At 38.9% G+C, this 26828-nt stretch overlaps 2 protein-coding genes across 4 annotated transcripts in view; both read left to right on the top strand.

Annotated features, from left to right (window-relative positions):
• Positions 1 to 19402, top strand: part of dnajc24 (DnaJ (Hsp40) homolog, subfamily C, member 24) — a 32465-nt gene extending 13063 nt beyond the window's left edge. The window contains exons 2-7 of one of the 3 annotated variants that reach the window (XM_088079815.1): positions 9920 to 9988; positions 10455 to 10612; positions 11886 to 11989; positions 12819 to 12954; positions 15467 to 15535; positions 16330 to 19402. In XM_088079815.1, the coding sequence (XP_087935941.1) occupies positions 11888 to 11989; positions 12819 to 12954; positions 15467 to 15535; positions 16330 to 16541 (519 nt within the window). In that variant the 5' untranslated portion in view covers positions 9920 to 9988; positions 10455 to 10612; positions 11886 to 11887 and the 3' untranslated portion in view covers positions 16542 to 19402. Of the gene's footprint in view, positions 1 to 9919; positions 9989 to 10454; positions 10613 to 11795; positions 11990 to 12818; positions 12955 to 15466; positions 15536 to 16329 lie in introns of all 3 variants that reach the window. The other 2 variants (XM_088079814.1, XM_088079813.1) reach the window with 2 other exon arrangements.
• Positions 19403 to 22267: 2865 nt separating this feature from the next.
• The window catches only part of LOC121950136 (uncharacterized), a 77004-nt gene continuing 72443 nt past the window's right edge, over positions 22268 to 26828 (top strand). The window contains exon 1 of the mRNA XM_088079811.1: positions 22268 to 22596. The gene's annotated coding sequence lies outside the window, so the exon portion shown is untranslated. The remainder of the gene's footprint in view (positions 22597 to 26828) is intronic.

Here is a 26828-nt window from a genome sequence, read left to right as displayed (position 1 = left end):
GTGTGGTAAGAACAGTTGCTTCTTGTCTTTGCTAACAGAACTAAAACTAAACGACAGAACAAACCGTGTGCTCGCTGACGGCACCGAGGCAACAAATGGCCCTCTCACCTTTACTAAAGATACATCAACTGAGGTTTATTAAGAAATTTCAGTTTTAAATCACTTATTTTTATTGTTATTACCACATACACACTCATTCATCTAAATCATTTTATCATATTGCTAAAAAATATTACGTATTTTATTCAATAAGAAAAACATCCAGTTAGTGCCTAAAGAGAGGAAATTACATCTTCTTGGAGACCAGGCAATAACTGGCTGATATACTATATACATATATATATATATATATATATATATATATATATATATATATATATTTCATTTCCACCACCTTTCATAATCCACCAAAGAAACAATCAAACACAGTTAATCAAAGAATACATAACTTCAACAATGTACACACATCAGACTCAAAAGATTTAAAAAAAGCAAAAGACAAATATACACTAAACAAAAATGACATTTACCCAACCCAAAACAGACAAGCCCAGCCCCACTGTCTTAATACCATGGTTTCTTATTTCATGTATATAAAATATAAAAGAACATAAATGTGGTTTTATGCCGTCCTGCCTCCCAGAAATATTAATTATTTATTGAAAGTTTGTTGTTGTGGCAGAAATACAATGCTGTAAAGACAATGTCAAACTAGAGTGGTAGTTTTACCTCAAACGTGTATGTTTTAAAATGTATTGTTTTATTTCAAAAGCATACATATTTTATTTACATTGTTTAATGTAGCTGTAAAAAATAAACAACACAAAAACAACAGTGGATAAATTTTAAGCAAATTGAGGCCCTGGCCCAAAGTCCAAAGTCAAGACAGGCAAGACAGAATGTGCTCTTCATCAAATGTAATGTCAGTTTAACACAAGGGTAAATCAAGAAATTTACAAAAATCTGCTGACTGCTTTTTTTCCCCCTAAATTATTTGTTAAAACAAGTTTGTTGGAAGTTTTTTCATCTTTGTCTGTACATTCTCAAACTTGACACTTTTATTATTATCATTATTTTAACCACCACATCGTTTTTGTACACGAAAGAAATAATCTCTGGTGTCATTTTTATCATCATGTATTTTCAAATCACATGGATCAAGTCTCAGTGAATACACAAGTCATTGGTGCTCCAGCCCACGTTGAGTTGCAAATCTTTTTTTATTTTGTCAAGTCAAGTTTAAAGTCAGCAAATTTGTGACTTGAGTCTGACTCTGCTATGGGCACATGTTGTTTTGGCATGTTTTACATTTAAAAATCCTATTTCATATGACAAACATTATCTCACACAGGACTTTGGTGAGTACATTTTAGCTTTCAGCTAAGCAAAATACTTATTTTTGAAGGAAAAAGAGATCTAAGTTGAAGTGTTGTTACATTAAGTGTTATTGAGTTGAATTTTTCACTGATTCTTCATTTGTTCCTCTGTAATCTGCAGCGCTGCTTCTTCATAAGAGAAGCCTTAATATAACTAGTCAATAATAAGTGTGTTTTTAATGTTAAGGGAACTTAAAACAGAAGTAATGAAACAGACAGTGGATGATTTCTGATCCACTTCACAGCACAAAGTGATTAAACGTCAAATCGTCATTTTCCACGGCTCTGCTCTCTGTATTATTATGATGTGAAGGCAGGTCATTCATTCACAGTAACAATATTCAAGTCAGATAAATAATTAGAAAGTTGGACACAAACTCTTATTTACTGTAGCCTCTATCAGAGAGAGAATCGTAATTAGAGAGAGACACTGTGAAGCCACCTCAGTGAACACAGTGATGAGACAACCGAGCAGAAAATTGCCCGTCGCAGGAGCAAGATGCAATAATCTGCTGGTTGACAAGTGCTTCATTAGTTGGTTTGAAGTCCAACCGGCATTTTAAAGGGCGGGGGGACTTCAACACTTGCAGGACTTGGCCTCATGATCATAATCAGTATATAAGTGCGATAATTTGTAGTTTGGTTTGAGGGTAAATTTAGCTGGGAGTTTTGTTAGGTTGGGAGGAAATATAAATTACATTACTTGCTTTATTTAGATTAAAAGCTGCAACAAGCAGAATTTCTATATGAACAATTAATCAAATGAAGTGAGCTACCGTGTATGTCAAAAGTGATTATCTATATATTATGCTAAAAAATTAAATCCAAATTACAATTTACTTTTTCATACTTTTATATAAAATGAAGGGTCACACACACTCCATTACATTGTTGGGATTATTAGTAGGCTGTTTTGGAGGAAGAGTGAAAAGGCAAAAGATATTGGGGCACTGTACAAAAAAAAGAGAAAGTAATACAGAAAAGAAGACAAAATTTGCAAATTTTGCAATTTTTTATTTTTTGATGTTTTTTTTTATTGTTGTTTCTTATCTAAATGGCAGCCCGCCACAAATAAAACATCTGCCACCACATATTGATTTTGTAATTTTGGAGCTGGGCCATTTATTAGGAGTACTATTGGAATATATCAAAGTATTCTTGTGGATTGCTTCATAACTAATCATTTCATAACTAATTAGCACCCAATTGATGACGTTATGTCTTTAACGTACGCTTATGTAAATAATGCACAGTTACAGAGGTTAGGTTTTAGGAAAAGAAACGTGGTGATGATGTACCAAGTTCATTTTACACTATTCAGAGCACACTTCTTCATGGAAATGTCCGGCGTTTTGTGAGTCACCCACCACTCCGCTATGCCACATCACAGCTCGGGACTGCTTCATTCTTTACTCCCATCAGCACATTGGTCATGTGATCGGAGCCTTTTAAAATACGTGAGACATGCATGAAATTGGGTGTATTCTCTTTTCATAGGAAAACCTACAAACTAATTGTTATAACAGCCTCAATATATACTGTATACTGTTTAGTTAATGATTGCACCACACTCTCGGAGTGCAGAGTGTACTGTGGGCACAGATGGAGCAGCAGAACATCAGGTTCAGTGAAAGTGAAAATTAACTGCTCCTCACCAGAACATTAGCAGTCACTCATTGTCATGTCCGTTGATCTGATCTGATTAGCTTTGACCAGACTGACTGATCAGTTATCCAACTGGCAACTGACACACCTTAAACTGCTGGATGATGGAAAGAAAAAAAAAAGCTCTCAGGACGATTTTATTTCATTTCAGTCTTTTGGAAAACTACACGCACCCATGCACAGCTTTTAAATTTCCATTTGAAATGTAAATATTGATGTGAGTTTTCATGAGTCTTAAAGTTTTCTTCTTCCCTCTTGTTTGAATTTCCACGATCTTCAGCTCCATTTGAATTCACACACACGTACAATTAATACAGGGTACGCTTGAACACACACACACTTGGAATTAATTCACTGCATGCACACATGCCCCACACTTCTGCTTCAGTAGACACGCCGACACATTCATAACAGTCAGTCTGCTGCTAAAGAACGCATGCATGCCAGAAAGACAAACAGACACGCACACACACACACTAGGGTACACAGTGACATTACAGAAATACACTTGATGTTACAGGGACAAAAATACAGCACAGCTTCATCTGCAGAGAAAAGGAAACACTGGCAGAGTTCAGGTCATGATGTTCGGGGTTGTGTTTTTACAAATCCAGTTTTAGTAAGTAAGATAAGATCACCACAGTAAGATCCACACCACACATCCAAGTTTTGTCTTAACTGAAGAACCACAACCCTGAAGTTGATTGTTTCTTAACTACAGAAAAACTGAGATGTCGTTAGCTCTAAATCTTAACTATTCTTTTTCAGAGTCACAAAAAAATCCTTTGTTCTGAGTATCAGTCTTTGCCTCTGACCTGAAAGGAGGCTCTAAAATGTTTCTGACTTGTTGCTTTATCAGTCACTCTTGCAAACTGAACAGTCAGCCCGTTCTCACTCTAAACTTGCCAAATACGTCTGCTTGCTTCTTTCGGCATATGAGCGCAATGTCAAAAGTCACCCTCCGCGTTGACCTGAAATGCGATTGGAAGGCGCCAGATGAGCATGTGGCAGGCTGAATCGGTTGGTGGATGGTCGGACAGCACTAGCTGCGTCCACATGATACCTGCATGAGCAGCGTCACTAGATAATGTGGCCAGATGGAACTGGTCGCACGCACATGAAATTTGGAAGGACAGCGTCGTGTTGAAACGCGGCCGATGATGACTTAATAAAGGAAGTGTGAGGGCGCTTATAGAGTGTTCATGAAGGGTGGTGGATGTGTTTTACAAACAACTGACTTTCAATGTGGATGTGTTTTTTTTTTGTTTCTGCACCTTACCATGGGCCTGTTTCGCCTAAACCTAACCATCTGTGACTTCCGTGCCGCAGAGCGATGCACACAGCTCTGCTCTACTGGCAATGGGAAAGCAAGCACATTTTTAGCAGGTTTACCAGTGTTTAAAAAAAAGGTGTGCACATGCTAATTTGGCAATTCTGTTTTGGCATTACCAGGAATGTTTATCTCAACCGTTTGGTAGAATCGTATATTTAACAAACTATTGGGTATGGTAAAAAAAAAGATTTATGCCATGATAGCCCAAGGACATAAAAAATACTTTCCTTTTTTTTGTAGTCCATTGCTTTTTTAATTGATGCGGGATTCAAAAGGTTAACAAGGTTGAGTCCCTCCAGCTTTCACTGACCTCCCCAATACAGTTCAAGCTCAAACAAGCTGATTGAATCTACCAGCCCAGCATGACATGGCAAAGAGCCGAAGTGAAGTAATGGAGCACAGAGGCAGCCAAAGACAGTTGGTTGTGTTTCTCAGGACTGTGATCAAACTAAACTAAACCTTAATGTTTTATTTATCGACAGTTTCTGATTAACAGATTCTAGATATCCTCATCCCTCACTCCTCAGGGCTTGTTGCATTTTGCTGTGCAGCAGTACAAGTTGAAATGTGCACAATGGAATGAATAAGTGTAAAAAACCTGCTCAAATAGCTGGCAGACTTGCCGGCATTTGAAGTGTACCGAAGCTTTATTTAGGAAGCAGCTGCCTGGGAACTTCTGTTGACCAGCTGTGTTTCTCTGGCTCAGATTCACTGCGACACACACATGCACAGACAGCCTCTCGCTGGTTCAGCAGTTTAAATCAGTGAAGTGTTTCAGAGCACAGCAAGATGCGACCCATCATCAATCACACACACACGAACTGACACACGCACGTGCACACACACACACACACACACACACACACACACTCACTCACTCCTTGACAACAGAGTGTCTCACAAGGCCAAGAGAGGGAAGCAGGTGGTGGGCAGACTGTGTGTGTGTGTGTGTGTGTGTGTGTGTGTGTGTGTGTGTGGGTGTGGGTGTGTGTGTGTGTGTGACAGAGCCGGTAAGGATGAGATGGGGTCTTTTTTCACTTCAGTGTGTTTACATGCACTACTAGTTTGCAGTCGTCTGGATTTACAGTATGTGGGTGGTTGAGCTGGAGGCGGGGTGTGTGTGTCAGAGTGTGTGATGCGGGGTGTGTGAGGCCGGTTTGTGAGGTGAGGTGAGGCGGGGCCAACAAGGGTTAAGCCGGGTTCACGCTGGATGCAGTAGCCCAGCAAAGTGCACCGATTTTCCATAAAGCGCCGGCCGCTCCCCTTCAGTGTCCATGTTAACCGATTGAACTGTTCACACAAAGTAGCAGGTGGCGCTTGTGCTGAGATCCGTTAGCATCACTGAAGTGCCACAAATGACGTTAAAGCAGCGGTGTAAATATAGACAGTGCAGGCAGTGCAGTTGTGCTGGGGCCCGATAGGTGGAATTTGGAAAATGTCACCTTTACCAGAGAATATCATCTTAGAAATGTATCTATATTAATTTTCTTAAAGCGGAGCCATTTACTATGGATGGCCTTGAAAAGGCAAACCCACTTCTGTCATGCTTTTTTCTTTAAATAGTCAGATGAAATCTAAAAAAAAAAAAATGATGCTAGTTATATATACACAATAAAACAATTAATGGAATTAAATGGATAATTTCTTATTTTCTATGATTGCTGGGTAATATGCATGTTGATGTTGTCCAATGTGATGAAACACAATGTTCAAGAAAGCGTGCACTAGGGCCCACTGTGTTAAAACACACCCTCATGAGTAATATTGCAATTATATAAATATCATCATCAAAATAAAACAGAAAATAAAAATGTTATTATGTTAAGGAGCTTTTAGCTTCAAGATACAAAGCGTTTGGCAAATGTTGTGTACCGTTTCCATGGAAATACACAGAGCCTGACTAATTACTTAAAAACAACCAGTCACATCCGTAGAATCCTATATGTAATGAAACCGGCCAACTTGAGTTTATACTTTCTATAGATTGTGTGATCTTCCAAACAAAATATATACCCCAAATATAGCTTGCTCAGTCCTGCTGAAAGAAATATTTTTTTCCGTAAACAGATTAAGTTACATCTGCAAACTTTATATGTAGTTTTAAGCAGGTAGCGCCATGTCGCTGGCACAGCTGATGGAGGATGCCAAATATTTGGTAAAGAAAGGTGAAATCAATGAAAGAAAAAAGCTGTTGTTATCTAATGAAATGTTCTGCTTCAATTAATATTCGATGGTGTTTAACCTTTCAAGAATAAGGTTTCACTGCAGTTACGCTCACATAGCCAAAGTTAGCAGGGTGTAGCGACGCCCTCTTTCCCATCATGCCTAGATGTGGACTGAGTAGTTTTTAGTTTGCAGTGAAGTAAGCTATTTTGTGTTAGAAAATTCAAATGGTACTTATAGTCAGTGTTTATAATGTGTCTGTTCAGAAAATGGTGATTTATGCTGGTTATTGTCATCTTTTTGTTATAGTTTACACTATTAGTGAATTGACTGTTACTTTTTTTTATAATATCAGCTGAGTTCTTTAATTATTAATACTAAACTCTTTGGCTTCATACAACTTCATAGACATTCATATCAATCTGAGACTCTCTCCTCCCCTGCATGAAAGTTATTAACACTATTAAAATATTTTTGAAGTGAAATATTTAATAGTTTTTGTGAAGTTGCTGTGATATGTGTAGTGATGAGGGCGGTAAACTGTCATGCTGATTTGAGCACATAGTCAGATTGCTTGGTTGAAAGCACTTGTTGAATAAGAACTATTTTCAGACTTTCAGCATCTAAACCTTTTCATCCAACGCAAAAAAAATTCAGACAAAGGACAGAGAAGGTTTTGTTTTTGGCGATGTGGGCGTTAAGTGTGTGGTTTGTCTATTACAGACAATTATAGCAGCAGTGGATTTGGTTAATGAGAGAGCTCTTTATGTAGTTGTTGTTTTTTCGTTGATTATTATTATTTTAGTTAACACCTTTCTAATGAACAGCTGTTCTCCGCTTGCTTTGTGTGTATTCTTATGGAGTGAGACGGGCTGCAGAGGAGGAATCTGATGTGTGGGTCAGTGATTCTGTCTGACTGACATGTTGTAGCTGCTTGTATTATTCTACTTGTTTATCTTGTTTTCATTGTCTTTTGTAATTAACAACAGCTTCCTGATCACATGCAGGTAGACGGAATTGTGCGTGTGTGTATGTGTGTGTGTGCGTGTGTGTGAGTGTGTGTGTGTGTGTGTGTGTGTGTGTGTGTGTGTGTGTGTGTGTGTGTGTGTCGCATCATCTCTGGCTGGTTGTTCTTTTCTGTCTATAATGAGCCAGAGATTGCTGTTTTTATCGTCTGTGTTGTTTCTTCAGCTCACACATTTCTAATGAACAGCTGCTCTGTGTCTGAGATTGCGAGCCAGCACACACACACACACACACACACACACACACACACACACACACACACACACACACACACACTTCAAGTTTGACTAGGCTTTGTGTGCCCTGGGGCACTGGTGGGGGGCCTTTTGGGACTTAAAATAGTTTTTACAGGTTTTTTTTGTGTGTTATTCACTAAAAAACACATTGGCAAAGGGCCTATTGTACTATTTTTTTAACCTTATTGTGTTTTTTTAGATTTTCAAAAGTTATACCTCAATTTGTGCCTCTTTGTGTCATAAGTCCATTCTCACACATGAAGACTAAAACAACGTAATTTACCAATCATTTTAAAAATGACCATATTACTGCCAGTATTAATACTCATTTGATACCTTTTTTCCCTACTTAAATCGATACCTATAATGCCATCAGTGGAAGCATCATTTGCTTAAAATGCCACCAAACTTTTACTAACATTTAACAAATTCACATGACAGAGTCAGCTAGGTTTCCCTACCGGCCTGTAAATCTGGCTCAGTGAACTGTTGGAGTAAAGGGCCAAAAACTGGATCTGCAGGGCTGAATTATTGGCGTCCTGCTTTGCGATCATACAGCCTTTTATTTTAGACAGGGTAAATAAAAATGTTGCACTTGCCTTCTCAACAGCTGTATACAGGTAATGCAAAAAGCCATTGACTCAGTTGATAAGATTTTTATGTGGCTCAACCTCCAGGAAATAATCCATTCGAAAGGCATCAAATATGCCGAAGCAGTGCTTTTGGGATAACATCCCCAAAAACACCTTTTGTGTCTGCAAGACATGCTCCGGACAGTGCCGTTCACGGTGTTATTCTATGCTGCCAGATGGCACCTGCCGCAGAAGCATGCTAAAGGTGGTAACACGTTAAAACAACCACATTTATTATTATTATTATTATTACATATATTATTTTATCTTTTTTTCGCATAAATATTTTTTCTCTTTTTTTCCATGTTAACGAGCGCTAGATACTTTCAGTTTTAGTTGTGAGGGCAACTTGCTTTTACCTGCTATTACAGACAGGGAGGTATCCTTCTGCATCTGCTGTTGATGTTACGGGGTGGCGCAACCATGATGTCAACACAAGATCATTGTGGGATTACGTGGTTACGTGTCGATAACACAAGCACATGGCAACCAACACCGAAACGAAATGCACATGCTGGCATGGATGGTTAGGATTAGGGGAAGGAGGCATATGTAGGAAAAAAAATATATCACATTCAAATGGGAAGCGAATATCGGACTTCCCCGTGAAAGCCTCAGGTTTGTTGGACACATCCATTGCCCCTCCCACCCACCTTATAGGTGTCCTTGTGCTCCTTATAATACATTGTTACCAGGAGTATTTTAACCTGACGCCGTCCAGCAGTATATCACGCGGATGCGACGGGTTCTGTTTGGCCACATTCTCAAGTGACGTGCCAGGTGACCTTCTGCGTCTACATATTACATTTTAGGCATCCTTTTCTTTCATTCAGCTGTTTATGCTGCGGGATGCTGTTACCATGATGTCACACCATGCCGTCCAGTGGCCAGTCGGGATCATTTGCCGAAAGCACTGTCAAAGTGGTGCTATGTGGGAGGAAAAAACATCAGAATCATCTGTCACTATATCACAGTGTAATACAAAACCACCCACCAAAAGCTTCACGGACTATACCGATCTGTGTATTCAATCATGTGGTAACTACAGCCTCCCATCTGATGGTGAATATTTTGTCACTTGTCTCATTGACCCTTAATTCGCCCAAAATGAAGAAATAATTAATTGCACAACAATGTGTCAGTCACTCCGTGAATCTCCACCCCCACTGACCCCCTCTGTGGTCTCATTAAGGAGCTATAAGTGAGTGACAGACAGGAAGTCAGATCGTAAAGGTGTCATTGTGTCACCTCATCTCCTCTGTTCCCATTACAATTAACAGATCGCTCCTGGTCTGTATTGCCGGGATAGATTTTTCAGCATGTGGTCTCGTGCTGCTCTTTCTTGGCTGTCGTGGAATTCAACACCATGATCTTGGCTTTCATACTGATAATTTCACATAGTAAGAATATATTCAAATTTAATTATCACATGATCCATCTATCCATTATAAACTACAATACCCAAACAAAAAGTTCTCTTCTTTCTAGAAGTTGATGCAGCGTGGAAGATCCTCAGTGACCAGAACAGCAGGAGACAGTACGACCTGCAGAGGAGAGGTAGGACATAAGACCTCGCTCCATATTCTTTAATCATTGACATGTTGATTGTAAGAGATAAAAAACTTCAGCTGTTATTATTTGTATTGATATGATTCATTCTCTCTATTATGGCAATAGTTTAGATTTGCATTAAAAATCTGCAACAGTGATGGAAACTTGACTAGTTTGAGATGTCTGTTTAGATTTTACCTCACCACGGTTTACAGTACCTATGTGACGGTGAGTTTCTGCAGGCTGTCTTACCATTTTAGTCAATACACACACAATACACACATAAGATGTCACCAAAAATAATATTATTTCACCTGTTTATAATAGAGAAAGACAGCCATGCATCTTTTATTACCAAAGACTTTCTTTAGAAATTCGCTTTTTATTATTTCTTTTTTAAATAAAAGCAGGTTGTCTTGAATCGTTACGGCTATATTTAAAATAACCATTAATATTTTGTCGTCCCCTACAGAGTTGTAGTGGTTACGTTTTATTCTGAAAGAAAAACCGGAAATACAAGTTCTCCGGCGGAAGTCAGGCAGCAAGCGGACCAGAGACACAGCAGTTTTCCGGCGGACCCAAAACCTTGTTGGACACTATGTCTTCTCTGAGGTGACAGCCTGTTTTAAGGTATGTTCAATACTTTACACCCAGAACACAAACAAGATGAGACAGAACTGAAAAACCGAAGATGTTTTGAACGTGTTTTCGTTATGAGCAACATGACCGCGCTTCCGGCTTCATTAAACATGTGTTTTGGCTCATTTGTTCACTGTCCAACACGTGGACTGTCTATAAAGATTTATAGTTTTATATACAGTCCACGAGCGTGTATTTTGGCGTAAGCTCGTGGACCCAACCAAACAGTATTACCAAATCTTCGTTCAGCTCCATGAGACACTTTAGATAATGAGACAGTCCAGTGAGACATCTGCTCCATGACCCTTTAAAGTCCCCACCAAGAAAAAAAAAAACAACAAAAAATTATTTTACAGATTTTTTAAATGTCCTGTATGGGCTGTAATAACATAAATTAATGTTTGTTTGTTTGTTTTTTTTATTTTGATTTTTAAATCTAGGCTTCTATCAAATGGTTAAGATGACATTTGATGGAAATGATAAAACGGAAAAAAAATATTAACCATTATAACGTTACTTTACCAACATATTTCAATTTGTGATCATGGAATTAATAGTATTACCAGTACTAATATTATTTCCATGCATATGTACCATTACAGTACTTTGAAAATGTTTCAAAAAAGGTGACAAAATCACACTGATATAATTTCTTTTGCCAATTATATAACGGACTGACATTAAATATATGGCATTAACAACAGTAGATATTCATCCTATTTATTTTCTAAAAATGATAGCATCACTACTTGAACCATAAAACGCCAACTCAACTGTTTGGTCACATGTGGTCTTAGACAATAAAAAAAAAAATCATACTTTAAATATTTACTCAGCGTGTATAAAATGAATGGATAACATAATTTAATAACAATGATTGATCAGAAGTTCATTTAAAATCTTAGAAAAAAAGTCCATTTTAAATTTCATTAGCTTAGCTTTACTACCTTTACCATAGAAGGCTAAATCAACCGTTTGTTTGAGCATGTTTTTCATAATTATTTGACCCTTATTAGATTTTAATATTTTGTTAAAGTTACATAAATCTGTTCAGTAAGACCTCAGGAACTATAACATTGAATAAATATGTACCTTTGAAAATCCCACCTCAAAGATCCTTCATGTCAGGTGTGATTTTGTGCTTTTTTCTTGTCTCTGCCAAATGGTATTTTAGACATGCAGTCCTCTGATGCTTGTGTAAAAACACCACTGGAGGTTTGTGTTATTGATGCATCAGTCTGATGCCGGTGTCGTGTTGCAGCAGGGATGTGTGATGCAGCAGAGACGGACCTGTATGCCGTCCTGGGAGCCAGCCCCTCAGACTCAGTCCAGCAGCTCAGACACAGGTACCAGCAGCTGGCCTTACAGGTAAACACACCGCTCTGTTTGTCTCTGTATCCAACACGTTCTCATCACAACTCGTCACGTCGTCACGTCGTCGTGGGCTTCCGCGTCTTCATATTACACACTAATGCATCTGCATCTGGTCTTTACGTTACGGGCTAACGTGATGTCAACAAATGCACATGGTGGGATGACGCGGCAGGTGGTTATGTTTAGACAACGCAAACGCACACGCTGGCACGGATGGTTAGGATCAGGGAAGGGAGGCACATGGTCAGACGGGAAGCGTAAGACAGACTGTCGCAGGAGAGACAAGGCCCGGAGCGGCTAATCGGGAGAACTGGAAAAATTCCCGGTGGGCTCGGCAGGTTGTGGGGCCGTGAGGGCTGGTGAACAGTCACGGTTGATAGATCGTGCAGGCTCCTCGCAGGAGCCCAGGAGGTTACAACAGGTGCAACGCCAAACACAGGCATCTTTAGTCCCGTTTATTTCTCACTTTGCGCTGTTAATGTCACTACAGAAAACGTCTGTGTTGTGATTTCGCATCGTCAGTGAACACAACGGGTGCAAGACCTGACCAGTTAGAGAGGGTTTACAGACGACACACTACTGCAACAACACCAGGATAAAGTGACAGTGCACTGCCTTTACTGTCTGTCTCTTTAAACTGTGGCACATTTAACCAACTAAACTTTTCTGTCAAAAGTCACGTCACATAACGTTTTGGCGTGGATCCGAAACGAGTTAAAATGGTTCACACATTCATTTTACTATCGGTGTGAGTGGACCCAGTAACCCATTTAACAAATCAGTTTGTGTGTGTGTGTGTGTGTGTGTGTGTGTGTGTACACAGTACCACCCAGACCGTCTCGGAGCGGTGTGTCCTTCAGAGGCAGAGTCTGGTGTGAAGAAGTTTCTAGAAGTTGATGCAGCGTGGAAGATCCTCAGTGACCAGAACAGCAGGAGACAGTACGACCTGCAGAGGAGAGGTAGGACATAAGACCTCGCTCCATATTCTTTAATCATTGACATGTTCATTGTTTGTAAGACATGAAAAACTTCAGCTTTTATTATTTGTATTGATATGATTCATTCTCTCTATTATGGCAATAGTTTAGATTTGCATTAAAAATCTGCAACAGTGATGGAAACTTGACTAGTTTGAGATGTCTGTTTAGATTTTACCTCACCAGGGTTTACAGAACCTATGTGACGGTGAGTTTCTGCAGGCTGTCTCATCATTTTAGTCAATACACACAATACACACACAAGATGTCACCAAAAATAATATAATTTCACCTGTTTATAATAGAGAAAGACAGCCATGCATCTTCTGAATTCTTGGTCTTTTACCAAACAAGATTTTAGCTTAATTTCTTTCGTAAAACTTCATTCTCACTCAACAGAAACAAAATAAAACTCACCAAAACCATCTTTCTCAGTCTTTTAAGTCGTTTTTCCACTTTTGCAACAATCAGCAACCCTGGTTTGGTTAAAGTAATCCCTCAATTCATCGGGTTAGATGTGAAAATTAGCTGTTTTCAGAGAACAATGGCAAGGGTAACAATAGACGTCAATGCTGCCCAAAGTTTTTTTTTACTTTTTGCCGTCCTCAGGCACATAATTTTCAACCAGATATTGTGTAGCTCCCACACAAGGAGAAAACGTGGCTGTTCTGCACCAGGAAAAGCTAATAATTGTGGTGCAACAACTCTCAGAATTGTATGATCAAAAATTTAAATCCTGCTACAAGAAAAGTGGACATAAAAAAAGCGGTCCGTGCTGATCTGGGTGGAAAACCAGGTGGTTTTGGGGGAAATATAACTTTCTTTATGTTTTCGGGGGGATATAAAAATCATTTTAAGTTTGCAATAGAATATGATAAAGCTTAATTTTTGTAAATTGCTACAAAAATTACATAAAGTCATGGACACTAAATGATTTTATTTTATACATAGATTCCTTTTTTTGTCGTCATGCGTATTGTATTTCGCCGTCCTGCCATTACGTCGTCTTTTCTTTTTTTGTCTGCCATCTATCTTCTGAGGTCTGCCGGATTACATGTGAACGCAGCGTTAGTCTGATTTTAACTCGATTTTAACTTGGCATAGCATGCATACTTTCTTTCTCTTTTTAATTGTTCGTTTTACTGACTGTTGTTAGTGGTTGTGTGTCCATGTTTATGTTATCCCTAAAAAGTCCAACCGCGGACAGTTTCTGCAGATTTGCTACGGTCAGAAGTCCTACATATGTTGCATTGGTTGCGTTGTATTAAAATGTAACAGTGCCTATATTATGTATCGTCCCTGTCAAATAAGTGAAAAAGACCTTTTTTAAAAAAAGGATTCCTCTCACAGTGTAGCACTAATTAAAATCCAATCAAAGTTTAGCACTAATTACTCGTGGTTCAAAGTCATTATCACTGTCAAGATGTACAACTTGATAATGACTGTTTCCTCAAGAGTGAACTGTAAAAACATTAAAGTGTGTGAAATCCATCTGTTAATCTGTCTATCCATTTTTTCATCACTAATCTGTCAGTCCATTAATTTATCTATCCTTCCATCAGTTTTCATCCATCCATCTAGTGTTTCGTCATTTCAAAAATTTTGAAAAGATGAAACCACACCTATATTTATACATAATTCACACTAACAGGTTGTGTGGTGGCCGGTGTGGTTAACCATCTGAACCATTTAGGGTGGTAAAACAATTGACAATCATCAATAAATCAATAAATTACAGAGGAAATACACTGAAAAAGTACAAGAAAAAAATAGTAATTTCAAGGCCATAGTACAAAAAATCAAGCATATATCAATTGATAAAAACATTATATCAAAATTGATATTTATATCAAAATTCATCTTTATATCAAAATACTTCATATTAAAGTTCATTATCAGTCATAAACCAGCGTTAAAAAAAATCTATTAAATTAAGGTTAAAGAACAGAATTAAAAGACGCCTAAAATACAGATCATATTCCAATAGAGAAAAGAAATCTCAATAAGGAAAGACCCACACCTGGTGTATTAACAAACCAACCTGTTACATTAATAAACAATTTTTCGGTTATCTTGGTGTGACAGAGTCAAGAAAAACGTAACGAGAGCCCTCACAATACAGCCACTGTCATTTGTTTTAGAAACCATGTTAAATCTCAAACTCTTGATTTAAACCTCAGGGTGTAAGAGTTCAGAGGGTGAAAATATAGAAACTCTTCTCAATATAGAAACTCTTTTCTTGGGTCGCCTGGTGGCTCAGGACTCCCTGTACTGAGGTTGTGTCCTCGCCGCAGCGGCTGCAGGTTTGATTCTGGTTTTGGCCCTTTGCTGCATGTTGCCCCCTTTCACTCTTCAGCTTTCCTATCAATTAAAGGCATAAAAAGCCCAAATAAAAAAATCTTAAAAAAAGAAACCTCATGTACAGTGTTTTTTTTTGCACCTACTTGCTTCCTTCTTCTCCTCCTATAATAATGATGCATTTATGCTTCTCCAGCACGGGAACTGAAACAGGATTGGCCAGTGGATTCTACGGTCCATCTGGAGGACATGAGCTGGGACCCGGGTAACTATACACCACACACACACACACACACACACACACACACACCACGCGCACACACACACACACACACACACACACACCACGCGCACACACACCTACCTACCTCAGCAAAAAGAATCTGTAACGGTGCTAAAGACTCTGGCGAAGTCAAACACCGTTGAACAAGTGGTGCCAATAAAGAGGTAAAGTAATGAGTCCTAAAACGCAGCAGTCTGTTAGCCTTTTAGCACTTCGGTTCCCTCGTCTTGAAGTCTGTGCCATAAATAAGGTCTGTGGTTGAGAAATTTTGCTCTGCAACATAAAATATGTACGCTTTAACCCAATTTTTGAACTTTTAATGTTTTACTCGTCTTAAAAAAAGTGGCTTAATGGGGCTACAGTATTTGTTGGGGACGTTAGACGTCATCACAGCGGACGCAGAAACTCATTAACCCCACTTGTCCGTCTTTACAGCTTTACAGAGTTAAACTCGAACTTGTAGATTTATTATAATATTTTTCCATCGTGTTTTAACGTGTTTTACAGTGATGACGTTTAATATGTGCGGCCGCGATGTAGTTTGTGTATAACCTAACAATAGCTTTTTGCTTCTGGCTATTTCATTTACGCACAAAACACACAATGACAATTATTAATGATATGATTAGCAAGTTAATCTAGTCTCAGTATGTCTCGATGTCTGATTTGGGTTTAATGTCACAGTCATAACATCCAAACATGGTCGTGCTCACTGTCTGATGAGCGCAGGTGAATCTGTCATTTTTCATTTGAAACATGAGTGTGCGTTGTTTCAGATGAGTGTGTGTACACATACGGCTGTCGCTGTGGAGGAGGATTCAGTGTCTCAGAGGAGGAGGTGGAGGAGGAGACACAGAGGAGGCAACAGGGTGATGAAGAGGAGGACACAGAGGAAGAGGAGCACAGAGGAGTGGTTGTTTGCTGTGATACGTGTTCCCTCAGCGTGTGTGTCACATGGTCACTACATCAAAGACTGAAAAAGACATAACTGTGTCAACATGGAAGAGGACGCCAAATCATCAGTGTACTGTTGGACAGTGGAAGTGTCTTTCTCTCACGTCTCAGACTTTTTGCTCGCCGTCTGCATCTCTTGTGTTGGGAGGTCCATGAAGCGCAATAACAACACACTGTGTGTGTGGAGAATATTGTATGTTGAATTGTGAAGTGTGTGAAGCTACAGCTAATTTGGTTTGTCTTGGGTAATTTAAAGAAAAAAGCCTTTTTTTAAAAAAAATTTGAGCTGTTTTCTTTATTTCTAAAAATTTTTAGCATTTTTAGAGAAGAGACAAGAAAACATGCCTTCGAAACTGCCCAAAGAAACAGAAATTATAATTGGATTTTCAGATTTCCAACTGACACCACAACCAAAAAAGTGCTCATTATTGCTTCAATAATAATAATTATTAATGGTTAGGTTTCTGTTCTTGATAAAAAACAACTTTTTCACTTTATTGCAGGAAAACACACTACAAAATAAAACTTGTTGACATGATCGCGAGTCACTTGCGGTCCATTCAGAATCAACTTTCAACCAACTTTTGGACTGCGACCCACCATTTGGAAACCAGCGGTCTAAATAGCACTCAGTTAAAATGCAACTGTTAGCTGTAAGACCCAACTTTGCATTTTTGTCTTTTCTTTACCCCTCAACACGTCTCTTGTGTGTACTAACACTGCCTGTAGACCGGTGACACCATCATGGGGATTGTTGTGAGGTAACGTGATGCCAAAGCACGGTGATGGTCTACAGAGTCTACCTGTGAGGTTTTACGGGGGCAGTGTGAGGGGCGTCTGCACTCTGGGGTCCTCGCTGCATGTCTGAACCTGCCCGGTCGTTGGCACAATGCTGCCGCTCATCAACCCAATCACACACAGATAAGCAGCCGTTTCCTGTCTCAAAACCAGCAGCAGAGTTTACACTTATATGATTATATTCACGCTGTGCACAACTACAAAGTAATTTAATTATTTTTATTATAATTTAATTACTGTTTGCAAGAAAGGAGAATGCATTTTAAGGCAAGGCAGATAGCACATTTCATACAATAGAGCAATTCAAAGTGTTTTACAGAGAAATAAAATATAAAAACAATGAAAGAAATAAGATTTACAATAAAAGAGACAAGAAAAAAATAATTCTGACATGATTTAAACATTTTAAAATAAAAATCTCATCTCAATAAAAATAGCAAAAGTGCAGAAAAGAGGAGCAAAATTATTATATATTTAAAATTATTTAAAATATATTTTTTAATTGATTGTATGTTAAAATTTTGCTGTGTTTTTACTACACGTAAACTTTTAAAATAAAAAAATAGCAAAAGTGCAAAAAAGCCAGAGAAAGGCAAATCATTTGTATAGTAAAACTATATCCTGCGACCCTGCTGAATTATCCTGCGACCACCTAGGGGTCCTGACCCTCAGGTTGATAAGCGGTGCCCTAAATGGCAGAGCTATTCTCCTCTCAGCGGGGCTGCGACAGACACACAAAAGGCATAGAGGCTGGTAATGACTCTGCTCTCTCTCTGGTCACTCAGCCTGCAAAGGTCACAGCTGACAGAAGCTCTGAGTGATGATCATTTCTCAGCTATTATCCCCCCTAATCCATCCATCCATCCATCCATCCATCCATCCATCCATTTCTGCTTTCCTTACAGAGAAAGTTGGGGACTGACGGAAAAGAAGAAAGGGGGGGTGTATTGAAATCTGCACTAATTATTTTCTCTCTGCGGTGTCAGAGTCGGCAAAGGTGGTCAGCAGTGAAGGAGAGTTTCGTTCAGCGCACAGAGACGAGTGGGGGTGGAGGCTGTCTGTGTGCGGTGGGGGTTGGGGGGAGACAGCTGATGTTTAAATGAGGGGTTGGTAGAATATTGATGTGACAGACAGAGATGTGCAGGGATGTGCTGGGACACAAAATCACTTTCACCAACACACCACCTACAATTAGAGAGCTTTAGATCACTTTCTACCAACCACCCCTCCCCGTCCCCACACTGTAAAAACTTATAATTTATAATAATGTCACATCCATCACATTTTACAGACCAACTTTGATCCATTATATTTTATATGACACTTCTGGGCAGGTACGTTTACCACACTTTTATCTTACAAACAGTGCGACCTTAATAATAAGAGCTATATTTTAAGTTTTAAGTGAATGCTTTTCCGAAAAATCAAATAAGAGTATAAAGTGTGATCAAAAGCTCCAGAACAGCTACTAAATGGACCTTGCAATGAGGTTGTTTTGTCAAGAAAAAAAATTTAAACCAACATCTAAGTCGACATGGTCGAGAACTCCTTAAAGTGATCAGGAAAAAAAAAAGAAATCGCAACATCAGCTGAATAAAAAACACATATTATCTCACCATTTTTTTTCCCAGCATAGATGAGTTGACAGAAAAACTAAATCAAAGGAAACCTTCAGTACCTTTTAAGGCATTTTGGTCTCAACCCTGATTTTTACAGTGTATCCTGTCTCTCTTTCTCCCAAAGCCCCATCCCTCTCTATCCTGCAATTAGAGCCCTTAGATCACTTTCTGCCTGTAACCCTCCCCACCTCTCTTCCCCTTTTCTCTTCTTCTTATCCTTTCTCACTCTCTGACCGCCTGCAAATAGACCTATTTAGTACACACACTCCACTGATGCCTGCCTCAGTCTATGTCTCTCGATCTCTTGTCTGTGTTTCTGTTTTGGTGGCTGACAGTGCTGCGAGGTTGATCGAGGGGGGTGGAGGTGTTGATGGACGAGCTGAATAACTGTCGGGATAATAACTGTTGATTGTGGCATTTCCCTTTAATAGATGGAGTCCCTGGAAGCCTGTGGTGAAGTCACCGCATTCAAAGAGAATCCAGACCTCTTCACTTTTTTCACTTTCTTTGCAGCATTATGCTAAAATCACTTAAATTGATTTTCTCTATTAAATCTGAACTAAATCTGGCCCATAATGAGAGAGAGAAAACAGGAATTTAGAATTCCTTTGTAATTTATTAAAAAGAAAAAAAACATTAGTTGCATATTGTAAAAGTATAGATGTAGCCCTCTAAGAGTTGTAACTTTTGGGTTTATCCATGTGAACATCTGTAGTAAAGATTTTCTTTTGTGCCCTTAAGCCCTGCAGCGGCCCAGTGGCATGTCCAGACATTTTTTTTACTGTGGTGGCCCAAAAGGGGCACCAGTGTATGCAGGGGTGACAAGAAGTGCTGCTGCAGGAGCATGTGTCAGAATAGCTTTAATTTGCCATTTTTGTCTGTACCAATACCTACTTAAACCCTTTAAAAGCTGAGAAAATTGGATCCATTTTTTTTTTCAAAAACATACAAAGAAGCTATGAGCAATAAAATAGCAATAAATTAAATAAAAATACCTGAAAAAATCACCTGCAAATGAGTAAAAAATAAACAAGAAAACAGGAAATGCTCTAGAAAAAATGCTTAAAATTATAACAATTGATTAACATCATTTCAGATGTGATTATGATAATCATAAATATAGTCTTTCCATAGCGTTTTTCTTCTCCCCGAGACATTTTTTATAACTTTTTAAAAAACTTTTTTTTAAAGATTAATTTCATACAATATGTAGCAAATTTCTTACTAAATTGTGCATTGCCTTTCTCCCCATATTTTTGAAAGAAATCACTCCAATTTTCTCAAGGTTCAAAGGTTTAAATACTTGTAAAAAGTATCTCAAAGCACCACAAGAAAAGTGATGTTGCTCCAGGTTTTTAATTAGTTAGTATTGCAGTGCCTTACATTCCTGTTTATAGTTTAGCTTAAAATAGATCTACCAATCACAGCACAACAGAGTGACAACACACAAATGAAAACTAAAGCTGCGCTACAAATAACAACAAATTTTCTTCGTCCTCTGTGGCTTTTTGGCGAGCTAGACACTACTCTAGCACATTACTGCCTCTCAGGTTTATTGCTGAACTGCACCTTTAAACGAAAATTCAATTTACTTGTCAAACAGTTCAAACTAAATAGGCAGATAGCCAATCATAATGGGGTGACACTTTGGGTGGCCAATAACATTTCAGGGGCTGCCGTGCCACCCCAGGCCACTCCCGAGACACGCCCTTCATCTTGTGTCCACACTTAAACAATGTTGCTCAAGAGGAAGTGCTGTTATACTGTATATCATCAGGGTTGTAGATAATCACAGCCGTGATGATATACAGTACAACAGCACTCCCTCTCTTGTGATATTGCTATTTCATATAACAGTTAGTTAACAATAATAAGCGACAAAAGATTATGATTTGTTTCTTTATTCAATTATTTTTTTGGCTCCACCAACACAGTTGTTTCACAACTGCTGGAATTTGCAGCTGTTGCCTAGCAACACAAACATTTCCTTCACACTAGTTCACCACTCAGTGTAAGTTAGGTCGAGGTTCTTGTTTTGTTTGTCTTTTGTCTTACTTTTTTTTGACTGCATCAAATGGGTGGACTGCAGCAATTAAGACAACAGTGATGTGCCAAAAACAATATATATTGTGTATAAAATCCCACTGATCTCAGAGGGGTTCTGACACCGTGCCCCCAAACAGCCGCCTTGTTATTAAGAAGTGAATTCCTAACTAATTGGCTGTAGCAGACAGGTCCTCAGGGACACTCAGACCTTGTCAACTCATCCACACCTTATTAGCTTAAAGCTTGTTTAGCTCCTCATTTTGATGAATGACCATGGAAACAATCAGTGTGGTCTGCTGATGAGAGAGAGAGAGAGGGAGGATAATAATAATAACAATAATAACTTTTTTTTATATAGCACTTTTAAAAACAGTTAACAAAAGTGATTTGACAGACAAAGCAAAGGCAGGAACACAGGGAATAATGAAAGTGGACATCAACAATCAAGCCAAACAGAGGAAGGTGTAGGACAGTCAAGCAAAAAGGCCATAACAAAATGTGTATATGAAGGTAAACAAGTATAAAGCAAATTTTTAGAAATTTTTAGAAAATATAAAAATAAATGCAATGAAAGATTATGAAAATAATAAAAGAGGCAATTTAACAAGATGTCATATAAGTATTTTCTGATGGTCTTTAGCAGATAGGACAGCAGGACAGACTGCATCTTGCATTAATAAAGTAGTTTGTTTGCCTGCTTTAGAAGATCATTGCAATTAAAAAAATGAAATGCTACCATGCTGGTGTGTGAATTCTGTTGTTTAAACACTTTTCACATCACATATATGTTGCAATGTGACTGTGTTCCTATTGAAAAACTCAGGACTTTCTCATTCGTCGTAAAATACTGCCGCTTTTAGAGTGCTTTCAGCGTTAGATGGCAATAGCAAATCTGTATGATGTGCTGCTGGACGGCATCAGCAGAGAACGTGGCCAGACAGAACTGTTCACAGTGTTATTATACACTGGGACACAGCGGGACAGCACCTGCACGACAGCATGATACGTGAACAGCCGACATCAGTCGACAATGCGGCCAGACGGTACCTCTCACGTCTACATAATACGCCGCTGAACAATGTCATGTTGACATGCTGCCTGTGAGGAGTACAAAGGTCTCTGTGTCCTGTTGTTATGCATACAAACAAAATGTTCACCAAATTAATAAAAACTTAATTACTATTTATAATAACAATCTTAAATAACCAATTCCATTTCCATCGCGGTGTGGAATAAAAAAAAGTCACTTAAAATCACTTAAACTATAATAATTTTATACGCTTAATCTACATATGCTATAAAAACTATGAATAAACTATCAAAGTTTTTATTATCTTATCTTCTTTGTTTTTTTTATGGCATTCACAGATGCAGTGATGAATGCTGGGTAACGTGTTCATGTTGTCCAATCTTAAGTTTCTACTTGATCACGTGACATGACGACGCAACCTGCGCACACCTATGCGAGCCGAGCAAGCTGTTATTCAAACTAAAGAGCGGTTGCAAGAAACGTATGAGAGAAAACGTTAGTAGACGGTTGCAGAGCTCCCAAATGAGTTTCTTTTGGGTTTTTTTCCATAAACCGTCTCCAGCTCGCGGACAAGCCCCTCGCTGCTGCCCTCACAGGTGAGTCAACACACACGTAGCAGTTAGGCTAACATTAGCAGCAAGCTACATAACGTTGGTCTAAATAATCGTAACGTTTGGCTGCTGTGTTAGATGTCAATTTTAAAATAGGATTTTCATGTTTTGTGTAGGCTAGGATGTGGTCTAACTATTAAATTAATGCCTCTGCTAGATGGATAATTAGCCTATGAAGTATTATGGTAAGCTAGCTAATAGCCTGGGAGACGCTGTCGGTTCCTAGCATTATATAACCTTTATATTTACGTATTTTAGGTTGCAGGTGTAACCAGTCAAAGACAGAGTCAGAAACATTCAAATATATAAGTGCAAGTGCTTTTTTTAAGGGGGATTTGGGGTGTCGGTTGGGCTGCTGTACCCCTGTTTAAAAGGTTTTATTTCGGAGTCAGGGCGCCGCTGAGCACCTGTTTCATTGTGTGTGTGTGTGTGTGTGTGTGTGTGTGTGTTTGTGTTTGTGTTTGGTGTGTGTTGTTTGTTGATAAGTATTGCAGCTCCCTTGTCTCTTATTTACTAGTCTCCTGCCTTTATGTGGGAGAGGAGTGTTGTTATAGTGAGTCCTGATGTTGTTGTACTAAAAAGTCTGAAAATGTCTGCGGTCATTTCAGCAGACAGTTAAATGTTCATCTCCTCTGCTCTCAGCTGCTTGTTGTCATGTTTCAGAGCTTTGACTGTCACAGCTCTGTCTATGCTTCTGATCACTTTCTCTTTGACCTCTGAACGCTATACAATAGCCTATGTAACACATTCCCACTGTAAAATCCAACACATGTTTTGTACTTTATTCTCTATAAGGCTGATTGTGTGTGCTGTGTTAAGAGGCCTAAGGGCCTGCACTGGGGCCCATCACTTATGCCATGGGTTTGTTGATGTCCATGCACTGGTTCCTATGGGCTTGTGTTGCATAAAAATAACCACTACAGCATCATCCTACCATGTGCATTTGTTGACATCATAGTAGCAGCATCCCAGAATGTAAACAGCAGACAGAAGTATACCTGGAGAGTAATATGTAGACGTGAAAGTCCACTGCAAAGCGGCAACATGTGGTGACTGAGAACGGGTTGGAAAAACTGCACAGAAAGGTGTATCAGTGTTTGTATGTCAGGACAGAAAGCCCCAGATAACCCCCACCCAACAGCAACATGCTGTATGGTTTAATGAGATTCAAGGCCTAACTTTCTCAGCACAGATAAATAAAATAGAACATGAAAAATGTCAAACTTTCTCAACATCATCCTCATTTTTCTCTTAACAGCTTTTGTCTTTATTATCACCTCTCTGTCAGTGATTCACAGCGCAGGTCCCACCCCCCTCCCTCTCTCCCGGCTTTAAACATAGAGATTAAAGCCTTGTTTCTGTGTGTGTGTGTGTGTGGTTCAGTGCATTAATGCAGAAATAAAGTGAAAGGAGCTGCCTGAGGCAAATCTGAGAGAGAACCAGGAGCTATAAAGCTGTCTGTCAGGGGAACACAGAGGAATTTTTGAATGAGCTATGGGTCATGAAGGGTACGATTTTTGACTATTTTAAAATGTTTTTTTGGTGGGTAATGGTGTTGGCGTTGATCGGCCACTAGAGGGATTTGGTGTCATTCAAAAACGTGTCCATCATCTAAGTATTTGTTTAGTTCTCATCCTCTCCCTGCTCTGTTGAGAGCACAGTAAACTACATGGTCAGTCTAAGTTAGTGTAGGAAGAATTTGGTGCTTTACATTATGACAAGGCTTCACTTTTTATGAAAGAAGCTGTAAAAGTATCTTCTGCTGCTGATGTGTAGCTGTCTGTGTGTCCTTTCTGAAAATCATTTTGAGTGCTGAAAATACATAGGGGTGGGCAATATGGCCATAAAACAATATGATGATATTTCAAGGTATAAAAAATCTTCGTTCAAAGTTACAATATTCTGACCTCCTTCATGTCCCTTTGTTTGTTGTTGTGTGAAATATTTGACTCCAACCTCTAGTGCCATCTATTAGCTGTATGTCTGCCACGTTTCATGTGGACTCGACAGGTTCTGTCTGCATGCGGCAGGTGCCATTCAGCTGCATACTCACCTGATGCCATCCAGCATCGTTTAATGCGGACATGAAAGGTGTTTTTTGGCGTGGTGATTTTACACCAGAAGCACTGTCAAAGTGGGACTATTTTATGAGTTAGGGATGAAAACGGGCCAGATATTTAGAGAAAGTGAAAATCATCTGCAATAATTTACAGTAATAGAAGATTTATCGAAATGCCACGATGACATATAAATGTATACCTGTAGTATCAGATGATCTCATATTTCCTGAATTCTCTGATAAGCCTTTATAAAAAATAATTTGAAGTGAGATTTGACCAAGATTCATATTTCAGTTTGTTGAATGCAGCAGGGCTGCATGCAATCAGAAAAGCAGTATGAAGTTTGGAAACTCGATCTAAAAGTACTCTCAAAGTATTATTTTAGGCCTGTATAATTTCCAGTATGGACAAAGAACATGATGTTTTGGGTCTGGTGAGTTTGGCATACATTACCTTCATATATAATGTCTCTTTAACCCTTTGAAACACTGAGTAAATTGTCTTGATTTTTTCAATGACATGGGCACAAGACGGGCAGAAATTAGCAAGAAATTGGTAAAAAAAAAAAAGTACAAGAACATTACCTGAAAAAAGTGCTTAAAAACTATAATAATTCTGTTAAACAATGTTAAATAAATAATTATAAAAATTAGAAATATAGTGTTCTGGACATTAGTGTTCAGTTTTCTCAATTTTCTAATTTTGTAAAACTTTTCTAATTTTCTACACTCATTTCTTGCAGTTTGAATGACATCCAATCAATTTGTTCATTACCTTTTTTGGAATGTTTTCGACAGAATTCAAACCATTTTTCTTAGGTTTCAAAAGTTTTGAAAGGCATCTGAACACAGAACAAAAAACTGATATCAATCCAGGGTTCAAGGAGTTAATATTATTCATGCAGTATGATATTTCTGTGCCATCAGTACCGTGCAATCACCTTGTGGCTTCATCCAACCTTAGCATAGCTTGAAAGATTGTGTAAATAACATTTTAAATCAGCCTGCATACATGCCTCCCCATACATGACACCCTTCTGCCTATTTGAAGACTGACTTCGGTTCTGCTGTCTTAAAACGGAAAAAAAAGAAAAAAGACAGAAACTGTCACACACATCAGGGGCGTTGGCTCGGGGTATCCGGAGGGAGGGCTGCCCCATGAATGGAGCAGAAGAGAATAGGGAGCAGTGTGTCCTCGCCAGAGCTAAGCTGCTTCAGTCCAGGTTAAGCGTGAGTAATCTGTGTTGGCTCACAGGCCCCCAATAGGCCCCGGGCCCCCACTCCCTGCCCTGTCCTCTGCTTAATCTGCCCCTCACTACCTGCCCCCCCTGCCCTGCCCGGCTCTCTCTGCCCTCACCTCCCACCACACCATTGTCTCTGTATTATGAGTGAGAGCCACAGAAGCTGCAGAGACGAGGCTCAGAGAACAGTTTCACTCTCATTTATAAATTAATAGATAATTCTCTTATTATCACATCAATCTCTGCAGACAGAGCGGTCAGACATGAAATGAAATTAATTATAGACTTTCTCTTTATTGTTTACTTTAAACAATACAGAGCAATTTAAAAGATACATAAGACTGGCATTTTTTTAATTTGTATTTTTTAATTATTTTTGGGGGTCTTTTCTGCCTTTAATAGATAGGAAAACTTGTAGTGTGAAAAGGGGAGGAGAAAGATGGGGGCGACATGCAGCAAAGGGTCGAGGCTGGAATCGAACCCGCGGCCGCTGCAGTGAGGATGCAACCTCTGTACATGGGGCGCCTGCTCTACTGAGCCACCGGACGCCCCATGACTGGCAATTTTTAAAAATTTTTATTGTGTCAAAAACCTTTATGTACAGACCCCAAAAACACTGACCACGACTGACGAGTGCACCTTCCTCTATTCAAAGAGCTCCTTTGAAACCATTAAACACACATCAGAGCCACACTGTGTTACTTCGTGACATGTTAATTATTACTGTGAACACACACACTTCAGTTTATTTCAGTGCAATTTCACATACACTGTTCTTCTAATATGCACCATAACACCAAATGTGGATTAATCCACTGCAGAAAATAGTTCCAAACATTTCGTCCTGTTTGACAGTGGCCAGATGTTTAAGGAATAGCATTTTTTTACAGCATAAAATACATAAGTTAAATACCCCA

This window comes from Plectropomus leopardus, chromosome 7 (genome assembly GCF_026936395.1).
Source record: "Plectropomus leopardus strain MGB_pleo_1.0 chromosome 7, ASM2693639v1, whole genome shotgun sequence".
Taxonomy (NCBI): Eukaryota; Metazoa; Chordata; class Actinopteri; order Perciformes; family Serranidae; genus Plectropomus; species Plectropomus leopardus.
This window is presented reverse-complemented; position numbering and strand designations above follow the sequence as displayed.